This window comes from Elgaria multicarinata, chromosome 2, assembly GCF_023053635.1.
Source record: "Elgaria multicarinata webbii isolate HBS135686 ecotype San Diego chromosome 2, rElgMul1.1.pri, whole genome shotgun sequence".
Classification (NCBI taxonomy): domain Eukaryota; kingdom Metazoa; phylum Chordata; class Lepidosauria; order Squamata; family Anguidae; genus Elgaria; species Elgaria multicarinata.
In genome coordinates, this window is record NC_086172.1 from 89339987 (window position 1) to 89355272 (window position 15286).

The 15286-nt window shown below is 43.7% G+C and overlaps 2 protein-coding genes across 2 annotated transcripts in view; both read right to left on the reverse strand.

Moving 5' to 3' along the window:
- Positions 1 to 7013, reverse strand: part of CTSD (cathepsin D) — a 40756-nt gene extending 33743 nt beyond the window's left edge. Inside the window, exons 1-2 of the mRNA XM_063117134.1 lie at positions 6817 to 7013; positions 2269 to 2425 (exon numbers count right to left, since the gene is read on the reverse strand). Of these exons, the coding sequence (XP_062973204.1) occupies positions 2269 to 2425; positions 6817 to 6878 (219 nt within the window). The 5' untranslated portion in view covers positions 6879 to 7013. The remainder of the gene's footprint in view (positions 1 to 2268; positions 2426 to 6816) is intronic.
- The window catches only part of IGF2 (insulin like growth factor 2), a 960921-nt gene that overhangs the window by 172517 nt on the left and 773118 nt on the right, over positions 1 to 15286 (reverse strand). The window lies entirely within an intron of this gene.

Sequence of the window (15286 nt, forward strand, 5' to 3'; positions counted from 1 at the left end):
AAGACTAGGAACTACTCAACATTAACCTGCAAACTCTGGTGCGCACTAGCCTGGACAGAATTGGTTGAGGACTTTATTTTAATATTTAGAAAAGGAGCCTTGTGCTATTAGTGCCTTGACCCAGAAGGCCTTAGTGCTATGGCACCAAGTTGCGCATAGCTTAGTCTTAACCCAATTATAGAAGTTTGTGGATAAAGGGAAGCTGGTCTTACCCACACTCAAGACTCATCTATTTTTTTCCTCTCTTGAACAGCCTGTTTGAGAAGAGCTGTATGACTAAAAAGCACACGTATTGCATTTGAGCTCTAGCTAGTCCTAATAAAAAGGTATGACCTCACCCGTGCAGATTCTGAATGTATTCCGTGTTGCCTTGCACTGTAAGGCAACACGGCTAAGGGCACAATCCTTTCAGGATGGCCATAAGCCTCCAAACTCATAGGCTTACAGCAATCCAAGGCAGAGCAGGACAAGCAGCGAAGGCAGTATTTGCCTCTGCACTCCTCCTGCTCTGCATTTTGGCTAGATGGCTTTTTTGCCTGTCTAGCTGGGATATGTCAGAGTGGGAGGGAAAGAGCCAGTGGAGGCCCAAGGAGGTATCATACGTCAGCCTCTCCAGTCCTCTCCCTGCTCACCGGCATGCCCCCTTTCCCTTCAATCTCAGGTCACTTTTGGGAGGTCAGAGAGAGAGCTGGTACAGTTCTCTCCATGCTGGGTGGGAAGTAGGGATTTGTGGGTTCAAGGTGGGAAGTACGAATTTGTGGGTCCAAGGTTGGAGTGCTATCTCTGACGTCGGATCCAGAAATCCAAACTACGTTATGGCCCTCCAGATTCTATCTAAGGTCCATGGAATTGCTCCCCAAGTCAGCAGGAAGAAGAGAAGTGTCTGTTATTTACAGCCACTTTGCAAAGAATAATCGGGGGGGGGGGAAGAGAGAGAGAGAGAGAGAGAGAGAGAGAGAGAGAGAGAGAGAGAGAGAACATGCATGCAGGTACATCATTTGCCGTGGCTGCATCAACTTTCATTTCAAGCCACAGTGACCACTTTTCAGAGGTCGGTAGTACCACTTTCCCTGCAGTCTCTAATGGCAAGTAGAGCTCACCAACAAGTGTGGTACCTCAGCACAAACAAGCAGTCTACGTATGTCAAGATTCTGATGGAGAAGAAAACTGGACCACCAACTCTTGTGAATCTTTGCTACCTGGATTAAATTTCAGCAGATCATAACCCCATTCTTTTGTGATCGAGTCTGAATCATTTTAGCTGTGCAGGAAGGGCCACAAGGAGAGGGAGGCAAGGGTTTTCCCAACAGAAATCAAGGCAAAATCAATGGGATTGCCACAAAATGATTCCCATTTGTTTCAGTTCCGGCCTTTACATAAAGCAAGTCATCATCCTCAGCCTGTGGTCTCCCATGTACACAAGAATCTTTCAGAAAGGAGGCCACGCCCCAAAGAGCATAAAACTTCCTTGGGAGGGGATTTCACGCAGGTGTGACACACTTTAGTGTTTATGGGATAGTAGCTTGAATCACCCACATATCAAACGTGACTAAAGGAATGAAGCAGAGTGTGTGTGTAACTGCAGCAAAACAACGAAAACACCAAGTGTTGGCTACTTTAAAAGAGCTGCAGATAATTTTAAGCTGTGTGTAGATATGCAATGGCAAGGACAATAGCAGCACTCCAGTTTATCACAGTATCACATACGAACAGCCATGATGGATCAGACAAAGGGTCCAACTAGCCCAGCATTCTGTATACACAAAAGCCAGCCAGCTGCCCATGGGAAACCCACAAGCCGGATATGAGCGCAACAGCACCTTCTTGCCCATGTTCTCCAGCAACTACTGTACATAGCCATACTGCCATTGATGCTAGAGGTAGCATACCGGCATCAGACCTAGTAGCCAGCTCTGTTCTCCTCCAGGAATTTGTCTAACCCCCTTTTAAAGCCATCCAAATTGGTGGCCATCACATCTTGGGGAAGCAAATTCTATAGTTTTAACGATGTGCTGTGTGACGAAATCCTTCCTTTTATCTGTCTTGAATCTCCCACCAATCAGCTTCATGGGATGATCCAGGTTCTAGTATTATGAGAGAGGGAGAAAAATGCCTTCCTAAACACTTTCTCCACACCATCCATAATGTTGTACACCTCTATCATGTCTCTCCTCTAAGCCAAATTGTCCCACATAGTTCTCTCTCATTGTGAAAGAACAAAAACATATCTGAGCCACCAGAAGATACAAGATCAGCTCCAAAACTTACATCCATGTAGTTCTTCAGGGATTCTGGGGTAGGTGTACCCACACCTGCCCCCCCATATTTGTACTTCAGCATTTCCCCCAACTCATTCAGATCTTGGATATCGGTCCCATATTCATTGTAGATGCTGCGCATGGAGGGGAATTTCTTCAACGGGATTCTGTCCAAGAGAGATTGATTTTTTAAAAAAGATGCATGCACAATAGCTGAAGCAAATGGCTCCCCTGCCCCAACCCTGCCCTGCAACTGTATCAGTAGGAATCGACAACAAATCAAGGGCCTGTTCCACTATCAGCACTGTTTTAGCTTTAATTCCATAACAAGAGATTATCTTGAGAGGTTCAGAATTGCCTATTGCAGCCAAGGTAGCATCTTTTCCTTTTGACCTAAAACAAAAGAACAAGTGTACAACAGGTTCTGCAGGAGCCACATTCTCTGTTGGGGTTTTATTTGCATGGCTCCTAAAACTCCTTGCTAATTTACCCCTACAGGGAATTTGGTGCCATTTTATGGGAACCTCCCTCCTGGATCCAGTTTTGGAAGTTTCATCTTTTTTTTCTTTTTTATTAACTGATATCTGCTTGAAGGCCAACCTGTGGATGTTTGTTATTTTGACTTCTAATTATAAGGCCACAAATCTATGCATGTTTAGACAGAAAAAAAGTCCTACAACTCTCAGCAGGGCTAGCTAGGTTACGCAGGGAGTTGGTGGACTTTTCTTTCCGTCTAAACATGCATAATGGCACTTTCATCACTAGGTTTTAAACAGCTTTAACTTAAAGCTTCCTTTGACCCAAAGATTTAACGTGTGACCATTCTTTTGCCAGCCATATCCCCCTCCCACAATCCCCATTCCACATCATGCTTATGGCCCTCTTTCCACAGCAGAATGAGAACCTATATGTATTAGTAATAAAACACAGCAACATGCAGAACACTCGTTTGTTTATCTTTGTAACAAGGTACAGTGACAAAGCCAATTGGCCAATGCATGGCTGAGTAGGATACAGCACTGGCTCAAGTGCACCGCATTGATTCTTAACTATAAGAAGAGCTTTCTTGTGCAAAGACCGGGCCAAGGCTTTTGAACAACCGCATCATTCAAAAGCCACAGGAAGTCAAGCTGATCTCAGAACAGGGAAAAGGAGAGTTTCAGTTTGGCTAAGAGGTACTCACACTTTTTGAGATGTTGACACACAATTCCAATTAAAGCATCTCAAACCAAGCTTGGCTGAGGCTGATATTGACATAAAAGGGATGGTGGCAGTCTACTGACTCTCTGTTTGTCTGTTTGGGAAACCTGCTTTCTCCCTTCCCTGAGACATTCAGAAGCAGTAAACTGTCCATGCATGCCCCAGGCCTTGGGGAAAGGGCCGGGATCAGTTTTCTCCATCTGGGGATAGTGATGGGCATTTAACTAGACAAGAAGAAATGTGGTCAACTAATAGGACAGAACAAAAGATACCTTCATCAACAGGTTTGATACTTTCACCAATTAGTTTGATTTCATTGATTTACATTAACAGCTACTTTCTTTAAAAGGGCATTATATTATATCTTAACGCAGGCAAAATTTCTATAAATGTGACTAGTGTAATAGACAGTTCTTCCCTTTAGCTTTTACCCCAAAACACCAGTCATACATTTATTTAAAAAGTGAAATTAAATTAGAAAGAAGTAAAAGCAACAGCAACCATTAAAAGACACACCAGACAACTTGGAAGGGGAACTCCCTAGTTCCTGCAGCCAGCAAGATGGAGTCATGGGCTGTCCCAGGCAGAGACCTTTGCTATCAATGGCTGTTTGTGTTTCCAAAATGCTGGAGTTACTTTACAATGCTATTAGGTTTGCCCCACATTGCTGAAGGATTAGCTTGCAAGAAGCCCATCATTACTTCTGCATTTGCTAACAAATAACACTGCATTGAAATTGAGAAACTAAGCTGCCACCTCGGACTTTTGGGCTTCATGGAATATTTGGGCACCGTCAAATATATGTCCCACCCAGCACAAGATCTTCCAAATTCTTCACAACGTATGGTGAAGTTGGAAGCAGGGAGAGAGGTCTCATCTTGTTGGGGGATCCAGAAACAGGTTGGCAGATAGAGAGGAGACTTATGATCACAATAGATTAATACATTTCAAGTGTGGACTGGCTTGCAGCACATCCCCTTCAGGTGGATATGGGAACATCCTTATTCTTTTCCAAATAATTCAACCCCCGCTGAAGCTGACTAATGTCATTGTCGGCTGTTTCAACATAGTCATATCGTTCCCAGCATTTCCCAGTCAGGCTGGCAGCTGTAGGATTTTTTTTTTCTGTCTAAACACGCATAGGATTGTGCCCTAAAGTATATGGATAGTGAAGCACTGCCAGCCATGTAGGAGGCACTTTCGACATGTCAGAACATCACCAGCCATTTAACTCCTTTGCTCACTATGTGAAAGTAGGATGGTGTTCCCTTTTAATCAAGTGCCATCTAAAACAGATGTTGCCAGTGAATGTGCCTAGAAATGTGCTTTTAAGAAGAGACTCCACTTTTTGCTACTATGGAGCTGTCTCAATGTGCACAGCTTTCTACATCAAATACTTGGCACTTTGCTCTTGCTGGTTTTTTGGGAAGGTAGGATTTAAATAGTTTGTTGCCCTTCAGCTATAATCAGCTTTTGCCCTACCCCACCCCAAAGTATAATAATGAAAAGATGAAGGAGCTCTCAGTACTAGTTTAGCACTTAGGCTTCAATCCTTTGCACACTTACATGGGAGTAAACCACCTTGAAGGCAAATGGGTCTAACATTTGAGTAACCCTACACAGGACTGTGCTGTCAAAGGCAGCTTCTTGTTAGGGCAAGGCACCTCTTAGAAGCTTGCCTCCCCCCCCCCCCTTGCAATAACCTACTGCCACACCTTAACTCTTATGCCTCAGTTTTTGCTGCAACCTGATGACCATATGCTTGCAAACTTCCCTCCCAGCTCCTAAGTTACAATAATGACAGAACTCCAGAAATCAACTCCATTACTTTCAACATATATGGAGATCACAGAGTAAAATATAGGCCGAGTTTGGATGACCTGCTAATCAACTTTTTTTTTGGGGGGGGGGGGGGTAACAGGAGCAAAATGGAAATCAACCGTTGATTAGCATGTCGTCTGAACTCAGCCATAGCTAGAGCAGGAGTACCAAAAGTAGGACAAAATGGGGTGTGGGTGTGTGTTCAAGAAACTACATTCCTTCACTGTCTACATCCCTGCTTAGAATATCATGTAAAAACTAGCACATTACATACAGTTCTGGGCAGGAGCTACACTTCTGCTTTATAATGGTTTATAACGGTATTTACAACAGTTCTGGCCCAGAGCGTGACCATATGAAGAGGAGGCCAGGGCTCCTGTATCTTTAACAGTTGCATAGAAAAGGGATTTCATCAGGTGCCATTTGTAAATATGGAGAACCTGGTGAAATTCCCTCTTCATTACTCCAGTTAAAGCTGCAGGAGCTATACTAGAGTGACCAGATTTAAAGGAGGGCAGGGCACCTGCAGCTTTAAGTGGTGTGATGAAGAGAAAATTTCACCAGGTTCTCCATATATACAAATGACATCCACCGAAATTCTCTTTTCAATACAACTGTTAAAGATACAGGAGCCCTGTCCTCCTTTTCATATGGTCACCCTACACATACCATTTACCGTTTTCAATCTATTTTCAAAGTGTAATCTACTGAACTTCTGCAGATTACTAAGAGTAAACACACTTAGGACCAAACAGACATTAATTTAACTCCGTATCTAGCAGCTACGTTATCTTTCTTTTTTTTAACGCTAGAGTAGACACAGGGCCCCGATCCGAATCTTAAAAGCCCCTCCACCTTCACGTTAGGGACCTGATCCTGAGCATGCCCTCTGTGCCTACTCTAAATGGGGCATGTGACATGTTTTTTAAGACGGCCAATCAGCATCTTTATAGTCACACGTGCGTAATGCCAAGCGAACCCAGCAACAAACGCACACGCTGGGGGAAGGCGAACTAACTCTCCTTCGGAGATTCTAAGCTCTTTTAAGAGCAAGAAAGACTCTTTGATCGTTCCGAGAATGTGGTGCGTGTGTCCAATCGAGGAGTTTAATTTCCGGATCGGGAAGAGCAAAAGCGAACGCACCCAGGGCGCAATCCTATGCGTGTTTAGACAGAAGGGGCGGGGGGGGGGAGAACCTATAATGGCTGGAGAATGCTGGGAATTGTAGGATTTTCTTTTCTGTCTAAACACGCATAGGATTGTGCTCTCAGTGGAGAAGCAGGCGATCTGAAGCGACAAGCCCTACGCAATGCCAGCTTGTTCCAGACCAGAAGAATCCAGAAGAGGGAATCAGCGTTACTTTTTTCATTTAGATAAGCGCAACCGGACCAATCCTTGAAGCGCGAGGCTTATATGACGATGAATATCATTGTTTTTTCAATTGCAATCTCCTCGCAAAGTCTGCAAAGGCTTCGAATGGCCCTCTCCTCCCCCCACCCAGGGAAGAGGCAATGCCTAGCGCCATGCCGACTCTCACCTGATCAGCGACGAACAAGCGGCCACCAGAGAGGCCAGCAGTATTAAAGAACGAAGCCCCATGGCTGCAGCAGGCCGTGCTGGATCGGAGCAGGTCGGATACGGTGCGAGTTCTGCTGCAGGCCCTGCTCCGTTTATACTTGCACCCTTTGTTATTTAGGAGATGACTGAGCAATCTGATCCTGTGACTTGCTTAATCAGCTGATTAAGCAACTCGGGGCCACGTGATCGGGGGGAGGCGGAGCAGGATTTAACCCCGTACGTGCCGTTATATCCTAGCAGAAAGATTGCCTCGCTATTATAAGAAAAGCTGGGTGGGGTTGAGAAGAAGAAGAAGAAAACAATAGGATTGCACATCTATTTCTGGGCAGTTGGTTGATTCTTTCGTTAGTCGGATGGGTGCGGAGAAGAGAAACGGAAGCTCTTTGTGCGCAACCCTCGTCCCACGTGAAGCACCGCGTGATTCAGGCCTCCAAAAGCCACCAGTTGGTGTAGAAATGCATGCTCGTCTTTTTAAAATCGCTTATGTGGGCTTCTTATTTTACTATTCGGGACGCCCTTGCTTCACATGCTAAAGTTTTCTTCCAAACAAAATAGTCTTACAGCTATTATTTCATTTGTTTTTAAGTGCTTGCATAATTATTTGACTTCAAGCCAGATGTTTCAGGAAAGATACAAGGCCTGGAGACAACTGGCAAGAGCAGATCTGAGGTGTGACCTCTAATGGTACATGGAGGATCACATCTGAAAGACTGTGGCCAGCGCCAGAGACCAGCATGGCGGGCATCTGACAAAGCTTATGTCCTGGCCAGGGGGCTGCAGTGAAGGGGCCCACAGGATCTGCTCCTCCTTCTCAGCATTGCCACCTGCTTGTTCAGCTGCCCTCCCCCTCTGGCCCAAAGGCCATGAGCAAGCAAATCGTGTATTGCTAACTGCAGTAGAACTCTATATTTACTTATTTATTGAGCTTCGGCTATTGGGCGGTATAAAAGTGCGATAAATAAATAAATACAACTCTATAGGGATAACAACCCACCATCCATAACTCTGCTAGTTCTATGAGACACCACAGAGCATACCCTAAATTTTCAGAGAATTTCATAGAACCCCATAATGTCATATAATCTAATACTACATAGAACATCCTGGAAAACTCTTGAGTTTTACCTTCTAATTAGAAACTACCAAAGTGAGGTTGAGCAGCTGCCAACTCTGTTTGGCAAGTGAGCAGGTGGTTGAGGTGTCAAGAAAAAGAACCAACCACCACTGCAACAATGGCGGTGGACAGGGCCAGTGGGGCCCCCTCTCTTGGCCTTCTCTGTCAGTAGTATTCTGAGGTACATTATGGCCGTTTCTCCACCTGCCTTTTTACCAGGGATTGTCCCGGGATCATCCCTGTGCATGCAAATGACACACAGGGGATCCCGGGAGCAGGCAAAGACGATCCCTCCATTTTCCTGGGATAATAATTAGGTGTAGAAAGGGCCTATGTTAAGCAGTACCAGCTGGCTGAGTCTAAACACAATTTAACTTCCCTCCATACCCTGTTGGAGTGAAATTTTGTCGGGCACTGAGGGAAATTAATATTGTAGCTAGATCCAGCTGGCCAGCGCTTCTAGGAGTGTTGGGACAGAATAGTTTTAAATGGGGTAAGCCAGGAGCTGACGCTGGTCCTGGCGGTGAGGAGGTATAGTGGGTGGAGGGTGTCTTGCCCAAGGGCTCCCAAAGCCAGAAGCCACCACTGAGGACAAACAAAAACCCTTTGGTGAGTTGTCATCCAGACTGATTCTTAGTCACCACATATTTCATTAAAAAGTAGTTGGAGAAAAAAAAGTATTGCTAACTGCAGTAGAACTCTATATTTATTTACTTATTTATTGAGCTTCGGCTATTGGGCGGTATAAAAATGCAATAAATAAATAAATAGAACTCTATAGGAATAACAACCCACCATCCATGACTCTGCTAGTTCTATGAGACACCACAGAGCATACCCTAAATTTTCAGAGAATTTCATAGAACTCCATAATGTCATATAATCCAATACTACATAGAACATCCTGGAAAACTCTTGAGTTTTACCTTCTAATTAGAAACTACCACAGTGTTGCAAGACAAACTTCCATAGAACTTTATACAACAGAAATCCAGAACCAATTTGAGTCCCCCACAGCTGCATAACTCCATATAACAGACCTTCATAGTACCAAAGAATGGAACCCTCAAAAACCACAGAATCCTATCAAAAAGAACTTGGCTGCACCACAGAACTGTACAGTTCTAGGGAAGGCTGTAGAACAGAATGGGTTTCATATGCAAACCATATTCATTGAAGGTTGAAGTCAGCTTCTTTATATTATCAGTTTGATCTCCAACTGCTCTGGTTTATTTCTTGATTGGCCAGAGACAAGAGTCACAGGATACTTCCAAATGAGACTTTTAATCGGACAACCGTCCTGCCTCATTCACTGAATTGTGCAGGGGGTTGAGATGGCTTTGTTTTCCATTTGTAACCCTCCTGTGTTTTCACACCACTTCTACCATCTTTTTTCTTACCACAAACAATCTGTTACGGAGGGAAAGGCAGAACAATGCCTTTTGATTGGTAGAGCGAGGAGCCATCCATCTGAATGCATTCAGTATCCCACAACGTTTCTTGCTGAATAGGAACCCAGATAAGACTTCAGTTGTTTTCACCAATGTCTGAAAACGTGTTGCAAAGGTATCTGGCCTATAAGCTGATGCTCCAGTGTTACAGAGTCATTGAGTAACTCCCACATGGGGCCCAGAGGCATTCTTGGAAAACGGAGATGGGGCTGAAGACATGCACTACACTTTGCAGCATGCCAGTCTCCCAGGGAGCTGGGCAGGTGCCAATGGGCACTGTGTTGGAAAAACCATCCATAGTCCTTTGCAATGAATGAGAGAGGACAGCCCATTCTTCTTTTTAAAAGGGCACCCTGCCCCAACTAGAGATGTAAAATTTCCAGAAATTTTGAAGCCATGGGGAAAAAATGTTTTTCCCCCGGGGAATTTTCAGGGGAAAACAGAAATTTTCAGAAAAATGGGGTGGGGGGAATGCAATATTAGCAGTTTTTACAGATTGAAAGTCACTTTGTTACTTTAAGAACATAAAATGTAATTATGTACAAATTAGTGTGGCATAAAATGATCACATTTGGTATATTAATAGTACAGTGTATTCAAGCAATTATTACAAATTGAATTTACTTTTTTACTTCTTTTTTGTAACAAATGGAGCTACAAGTTCCTGAACTGTAAGGAACACCTGAACTGCAAGGAACCTCTTTGTTTTTGCCAGTCTATGAGGAGCAGGCAAAACAAAAATTAAAAACAAGCAAACAGGAGAAACCATCAACATTAGTAACAAAGAAAATTATTTATGTCTCCGCTAGTCCTCCACAGCGTCAAGCAGACATAAAGCACCCATTCCCATAAAAAGAACTGAGGGGAAAAAGGGGGGGGGACACCAAAATTCAATGAATATGCATGAAATTTAATCAGACTCATTTTCTGACCTTATAGCTATCACCATTAGCTTCAGTCTCTGCTTCAATGGCAGTGCGTCCTAGAGGCAGAAATGCATCTTGCCCTTGCATTTAAGAGCTGTAGTCTCAGTTTGCAACCTAGGACTTGCTTGTCCTTGGTGCACAGAAATTGTAGTAATCTGATACTGTACATAGTTTTTAGAAATCATTTAGAGAAGTAAATATATGAACACCTTGTCTTAAACATTTTATTCATCATGCTAAAATAAAACATTCCATAATCCATTCTTTTTCTTTTGTTTCAATTTTTCCAATTTTTCAGGGGAAAAACAAATAAATAAATAAAAGGCTTCGGGGGGGCAAACATCCCCGCCCCCCAAAAATCTGTTTTTTTTCTGGGCCTTCACCTCTCTAGCCCTAATTACATCTGCTCAGGAGATTATAAGTAGTTCCATTGTACTCTCAAGTTGTCCTTTCTCTTTCAAGCATCCTAAAGGAAACAGCAGTCAACAACTGCTACATGTAACACTGAACTACTGCTGGTCAATTGCATAGCAAACCTTACAGCAAAAAGGGAATATCTGGCAATAAATCCTAGGGTAAACTGCCAGTAAAAAGATAAAAAAGTCTAAAATTAGCTTTCAGCCAGTTCCATACATTAGTCAACAAATCGAAGCTGTCCAGTGTCCCAGCTTAATTTAACTAAGTCTAAATGATTCTCTCTGTAGCTTTTAAAACTGTTTTATTGAAATATTTTTCGAAGACAGCAGATATTAACAAATTTTACATGTGTTCAGTTGCTACTGTCATTCCCCCCCAAATTACATAGTTTTACATAGTTTTTAATACCAAGCACATGTCTCCTGCTGAATAGATAAATTAGTACAAATATAATCAAAGGAAAAGTAACAATATATTGTAGAAGCAACGAGAGAAACACAAATTATGCAGCCTCATGAATCCAGAATCTCCTGATTATTATTATTTTTTAAAAAATGAATATATATGCCCTCCATATAGCTTGTTTTGTTACAGGGTATGGAATGAATCTACCTAGATGTCTCTGAACAGCATTGTAAACTGATACTTTATAAAAGTCATTAGTAAAACATATGACATTGTTATTCCAACAATGTACTGTGCAAACAGTTTTAGAAACTGTCTGAAGGCAAGTTGTTTTGTGTTAGAAAGTAAAATGTGGATCATATATTTAATGCTTATCCAGACATTCTTTTAATAATCCTTCACCTTTCCATTAGTCCTCATGCAATCTCCTTATCCATCTAGCATTTTGTGACATCCTTCAAAGAAAATGTTGATTTTTTTATTATTATTATTTAAAAAGAATAGCTCATGAAAAAGTAGTATATTGTTGTATGGTAGTATTACTGGTGATTATGACATTTGTATATTTCATTTTAAAGAGTTGCATTGCATTTCCACGCTTGTATCACACAGTGAGAGGGCAACCCCTCTTGGGCTTCTCCACACTGAGACTTTTTATCCCACGATTTTTAAAGGGGCGCCTGATTCCAGATTCTTTGCAGGATTAAGATCAGCCCTTTACATGCACTTCCCTCCCCCACCTCTTCTTCCCTTTATCTGAGAGTTCTATATGGTTCATTAAACTTCATCATCTAGTGACTGTAGTTATAATGAGACTTCGGGCCTTGCTAGACCTGGTCGAAAATCCGGGGGAGAGGAGGGTAGAACTCGCGTTATGAATAACACGAGATCTTGGCCTTATTTACACGTGAGCCGTGACAAGCTCTGGAGGAGAGCTGTTGCGACCGCCATTTTTTTTATTTTTAAAGAGGCAGCAGTGGCGCAGGAGCCAGGAAAGGTAAGTAGGGTTTTTGTTTTTTGTTTTTTAAAGTTTCCTTCTCCCCCCCACCCCGGCCCCGTTCTCCTTCCCCTGCCCCCCCGCCCCCCCCCGCCCACAATGTCTGATCCCCCGCCTGATGTCCCCCGGCCAGGTTCTCCTTTGCCCGCCCCCCACCTATGATGTCCAATCCCCCGCCCAATGTCCCCCCCGCAATTCCCCCCCGATGTCCCTGGCCTCCGTTTCCCGCCCCCCTGATGTCCCCAGCCTCTCTTTCCCATCCCCCCATGTCCCCGGCCTCCATTCCCCCCCCCATGTCCCCAGCCTGTGATGGCCTCCGCCGCCAAGTCCCCGGCCTGTGATGCCCGGCTGGGGGACATGGCAGCGCCAGGCATCACAGGCCGGGGACTCAGCGGCGGAGGCCAACACAGGCCAGAGACATGGGGGGGGGGGGCGAGAAACGGAGGCTGGGGACATGGGGGTGGCGGGAGCGCTGCGGCCCATCCGCCGCTTTTCCCGGCTACTCGCATGTAAGTACGGTAGCCGGGAAAAGCGGCAGATAGGTCCACACGTGCGTGGTCCTGGCCTCAGCCCAACTTGAGGCTGGAACCACGGGAAGAACTGCGCTACAGGCGGTTCTGGTTAGCACGGTTCCAGGGCGGCTCGAGTTCTGGCTGAGGCTGGGATCCCCTGCGCGTCATTTGGATGCACAGGGACGAGCGCTGCGCTAACCCCTGGTCTAGCAAGGCCCGTCGTCTTTACACAGGACAAATGTGCATCTTCTTCAGGGAAAAGATCCTGCACAACAACGAGTCACCACTGCACATTTGTTGCTTGATAAACTGAATGTCAGGAAAAGGCTGTTACATTTGTTGGTATTTCTGTGGCCAGATTTCACATAATGATGCTTATGAGATGATGATGAGAAACATTATTTTGAAAGCTTTCAGTGCAATAGACCTAAGTGTACTGCCATGTACCATCCAACTGTAAGTATTACATTATTTTATCACTTTGTTTGCCCATCATTGGTGTGCACCAGATTGTGTGCTTCTCTTTAGCTAGTAGAACAAAAGCTTTCTTGCTTTGGTATCAGATATAATGAATTGGCTGATATGAGGGAGTTTTGAGGGAGTATGTGCATGTGTTTGGAGCTAGAGTCCTACAACACTGAAAAATGTATAGGTTTTGTGGAATAAAAAGGGAAACGATGTTTGGAAGATGACTGTGATATGTACAATTTGAAGTAAGTGTTTCCAAAATCCTTGGGTATGGTATACCAATCACTATGCAACTTGGAAGCAAATTGTACAAGCTACTTGTTCTCTATTACGTTATGAGAAAATATTCATAAATGGCTAGAAGCTGGAAAGCATCCATAATAGAATTTCATAACATCAGGATTACATTATCATGCATAGTAATGATGTTCAGTGGAGCATATTCTTCATCATCTGATAATAGGTTATTAAGCTTTGTTAATTCTCCGAACAATGACTCACCACACACGCCTAAGGAGCATTCTGTCAACACCGGAACGATAATAAGGGTGTCGTGGGTGCACGAAATATGGCAGGTCACTCAGGATATTGCAAAAAAGTGGCAAAGATTTCTAGAGAACTCAACATGGAGCTCCCTTTGGCAGTACAAATTTAGAGACAAGATGTGTGGAATGTTCTCAAAATAACTGGGCTTCTTATATTAAAGAATGCTATGTTGGGGACTTAGAACAATTCATCAGTTTTGAGAATCTTGGAAGTCAGCCTAGGGTTGAACACAATGGAACTTCCTTCAAAGTACGCATTCATAGGATTGTGCCTTACGATATCCAAAACTCTCTGACAATGCAAGATTCAATGAATCAAATGTTGCTTATCACAGCAAAGAGTTTTGTAGGTGTAAGCCAAAAGTTCAAGCCTCTAGTTCACATTATCTAAGCCATGATTATGCACACTTCTTATTTAATGCTCTGCATATGTAAAGCCTTGGAAGGCTTTCCTATTGATTTCCATCACACTGTATTCTGTAGCTTCCATCTGAGTATTTCTAAATCCTTCCTGCATAGCTCCTCCTAACTCAGGGGTGGGGAACCTGTGGCCTTCCAGATGCTGTTGTACTACAACTCCCATCATCCCATCCCTATGCCAACTAGGGCTGATGGGAGTTCTAGTCCAACAACATCTTGAAGGCCTTTTGTCTCTATCCTGTCTCTAGGCTCTGTCTGAGATTTTTCCCTGTCCAAACTGACTTTCCACTTCATTCACAGGAAGAACATTGCTTGTCAACATTCTCTTGCTGACGCCTCCCCCATATGCAATTATCGTATATCCAGTCAAAAGGCTCAGATAGCAGATAACAAGAAAGGTTTCTGCCTGAGACCCTGGAGAGCCACTGCTAGACAGAACAGACAATACTGGGCTTGATGGATCATTGGTCCGACTCAGTAGGGGGCAGATTGATACATTCCAGATGATAACTTGTGTGTTTGTGTGTAGTAACCCTGTGTACTCTTTTGTCCTTTTTTTTTTTTTGGCAATGTGTAACTTTGCTTGAGCATCATCAAACATGTGATGGTGTCACTCCAATTTGTTGGAAAATAATTCATTTTAGCCAAACCCATTTCAAATTAAGATGGGAGGAAGCTCCCCCATCACTAAGTATGGATGCAAATTTAGAAATAATTACTATAGTTTAAGTAGAAATACAATGCATTTCCCCATAGCGGGGAAGCCCAGTGTGACCAGGTGCCCTGTGTCCACTGTCCACTGTCCACTGTGCCCAGTGTCCACTGATTCAGTCCACTGACCAGGTTCTAATGGTTGTCAATGGGCAGCTTCAAGGGCCCTCCGCTCCCATCTTATGGTTCCTTATGGTTCTTTATCTTTAAACTGGACTTAAACCAACAGTCTTTCAAATAGAAGACTGTCTGGCCACCCTAAGTTGGGGGGAAAGGAAATGAACATCTGGCTACCACATGAGCCCCCTGTGTTCATTCCCTTTCCCCCAAACTTACTGTTGATTGTCAACAGGCTTGGAATTAGGGAGACTGACTCCAGGACTTCTATTATCCTCTAGAACACCATCACTGCATCCTCCCAGAGTCACAGGATCCTGTCTATTTTCTCCGGAGCCAGCCAAAA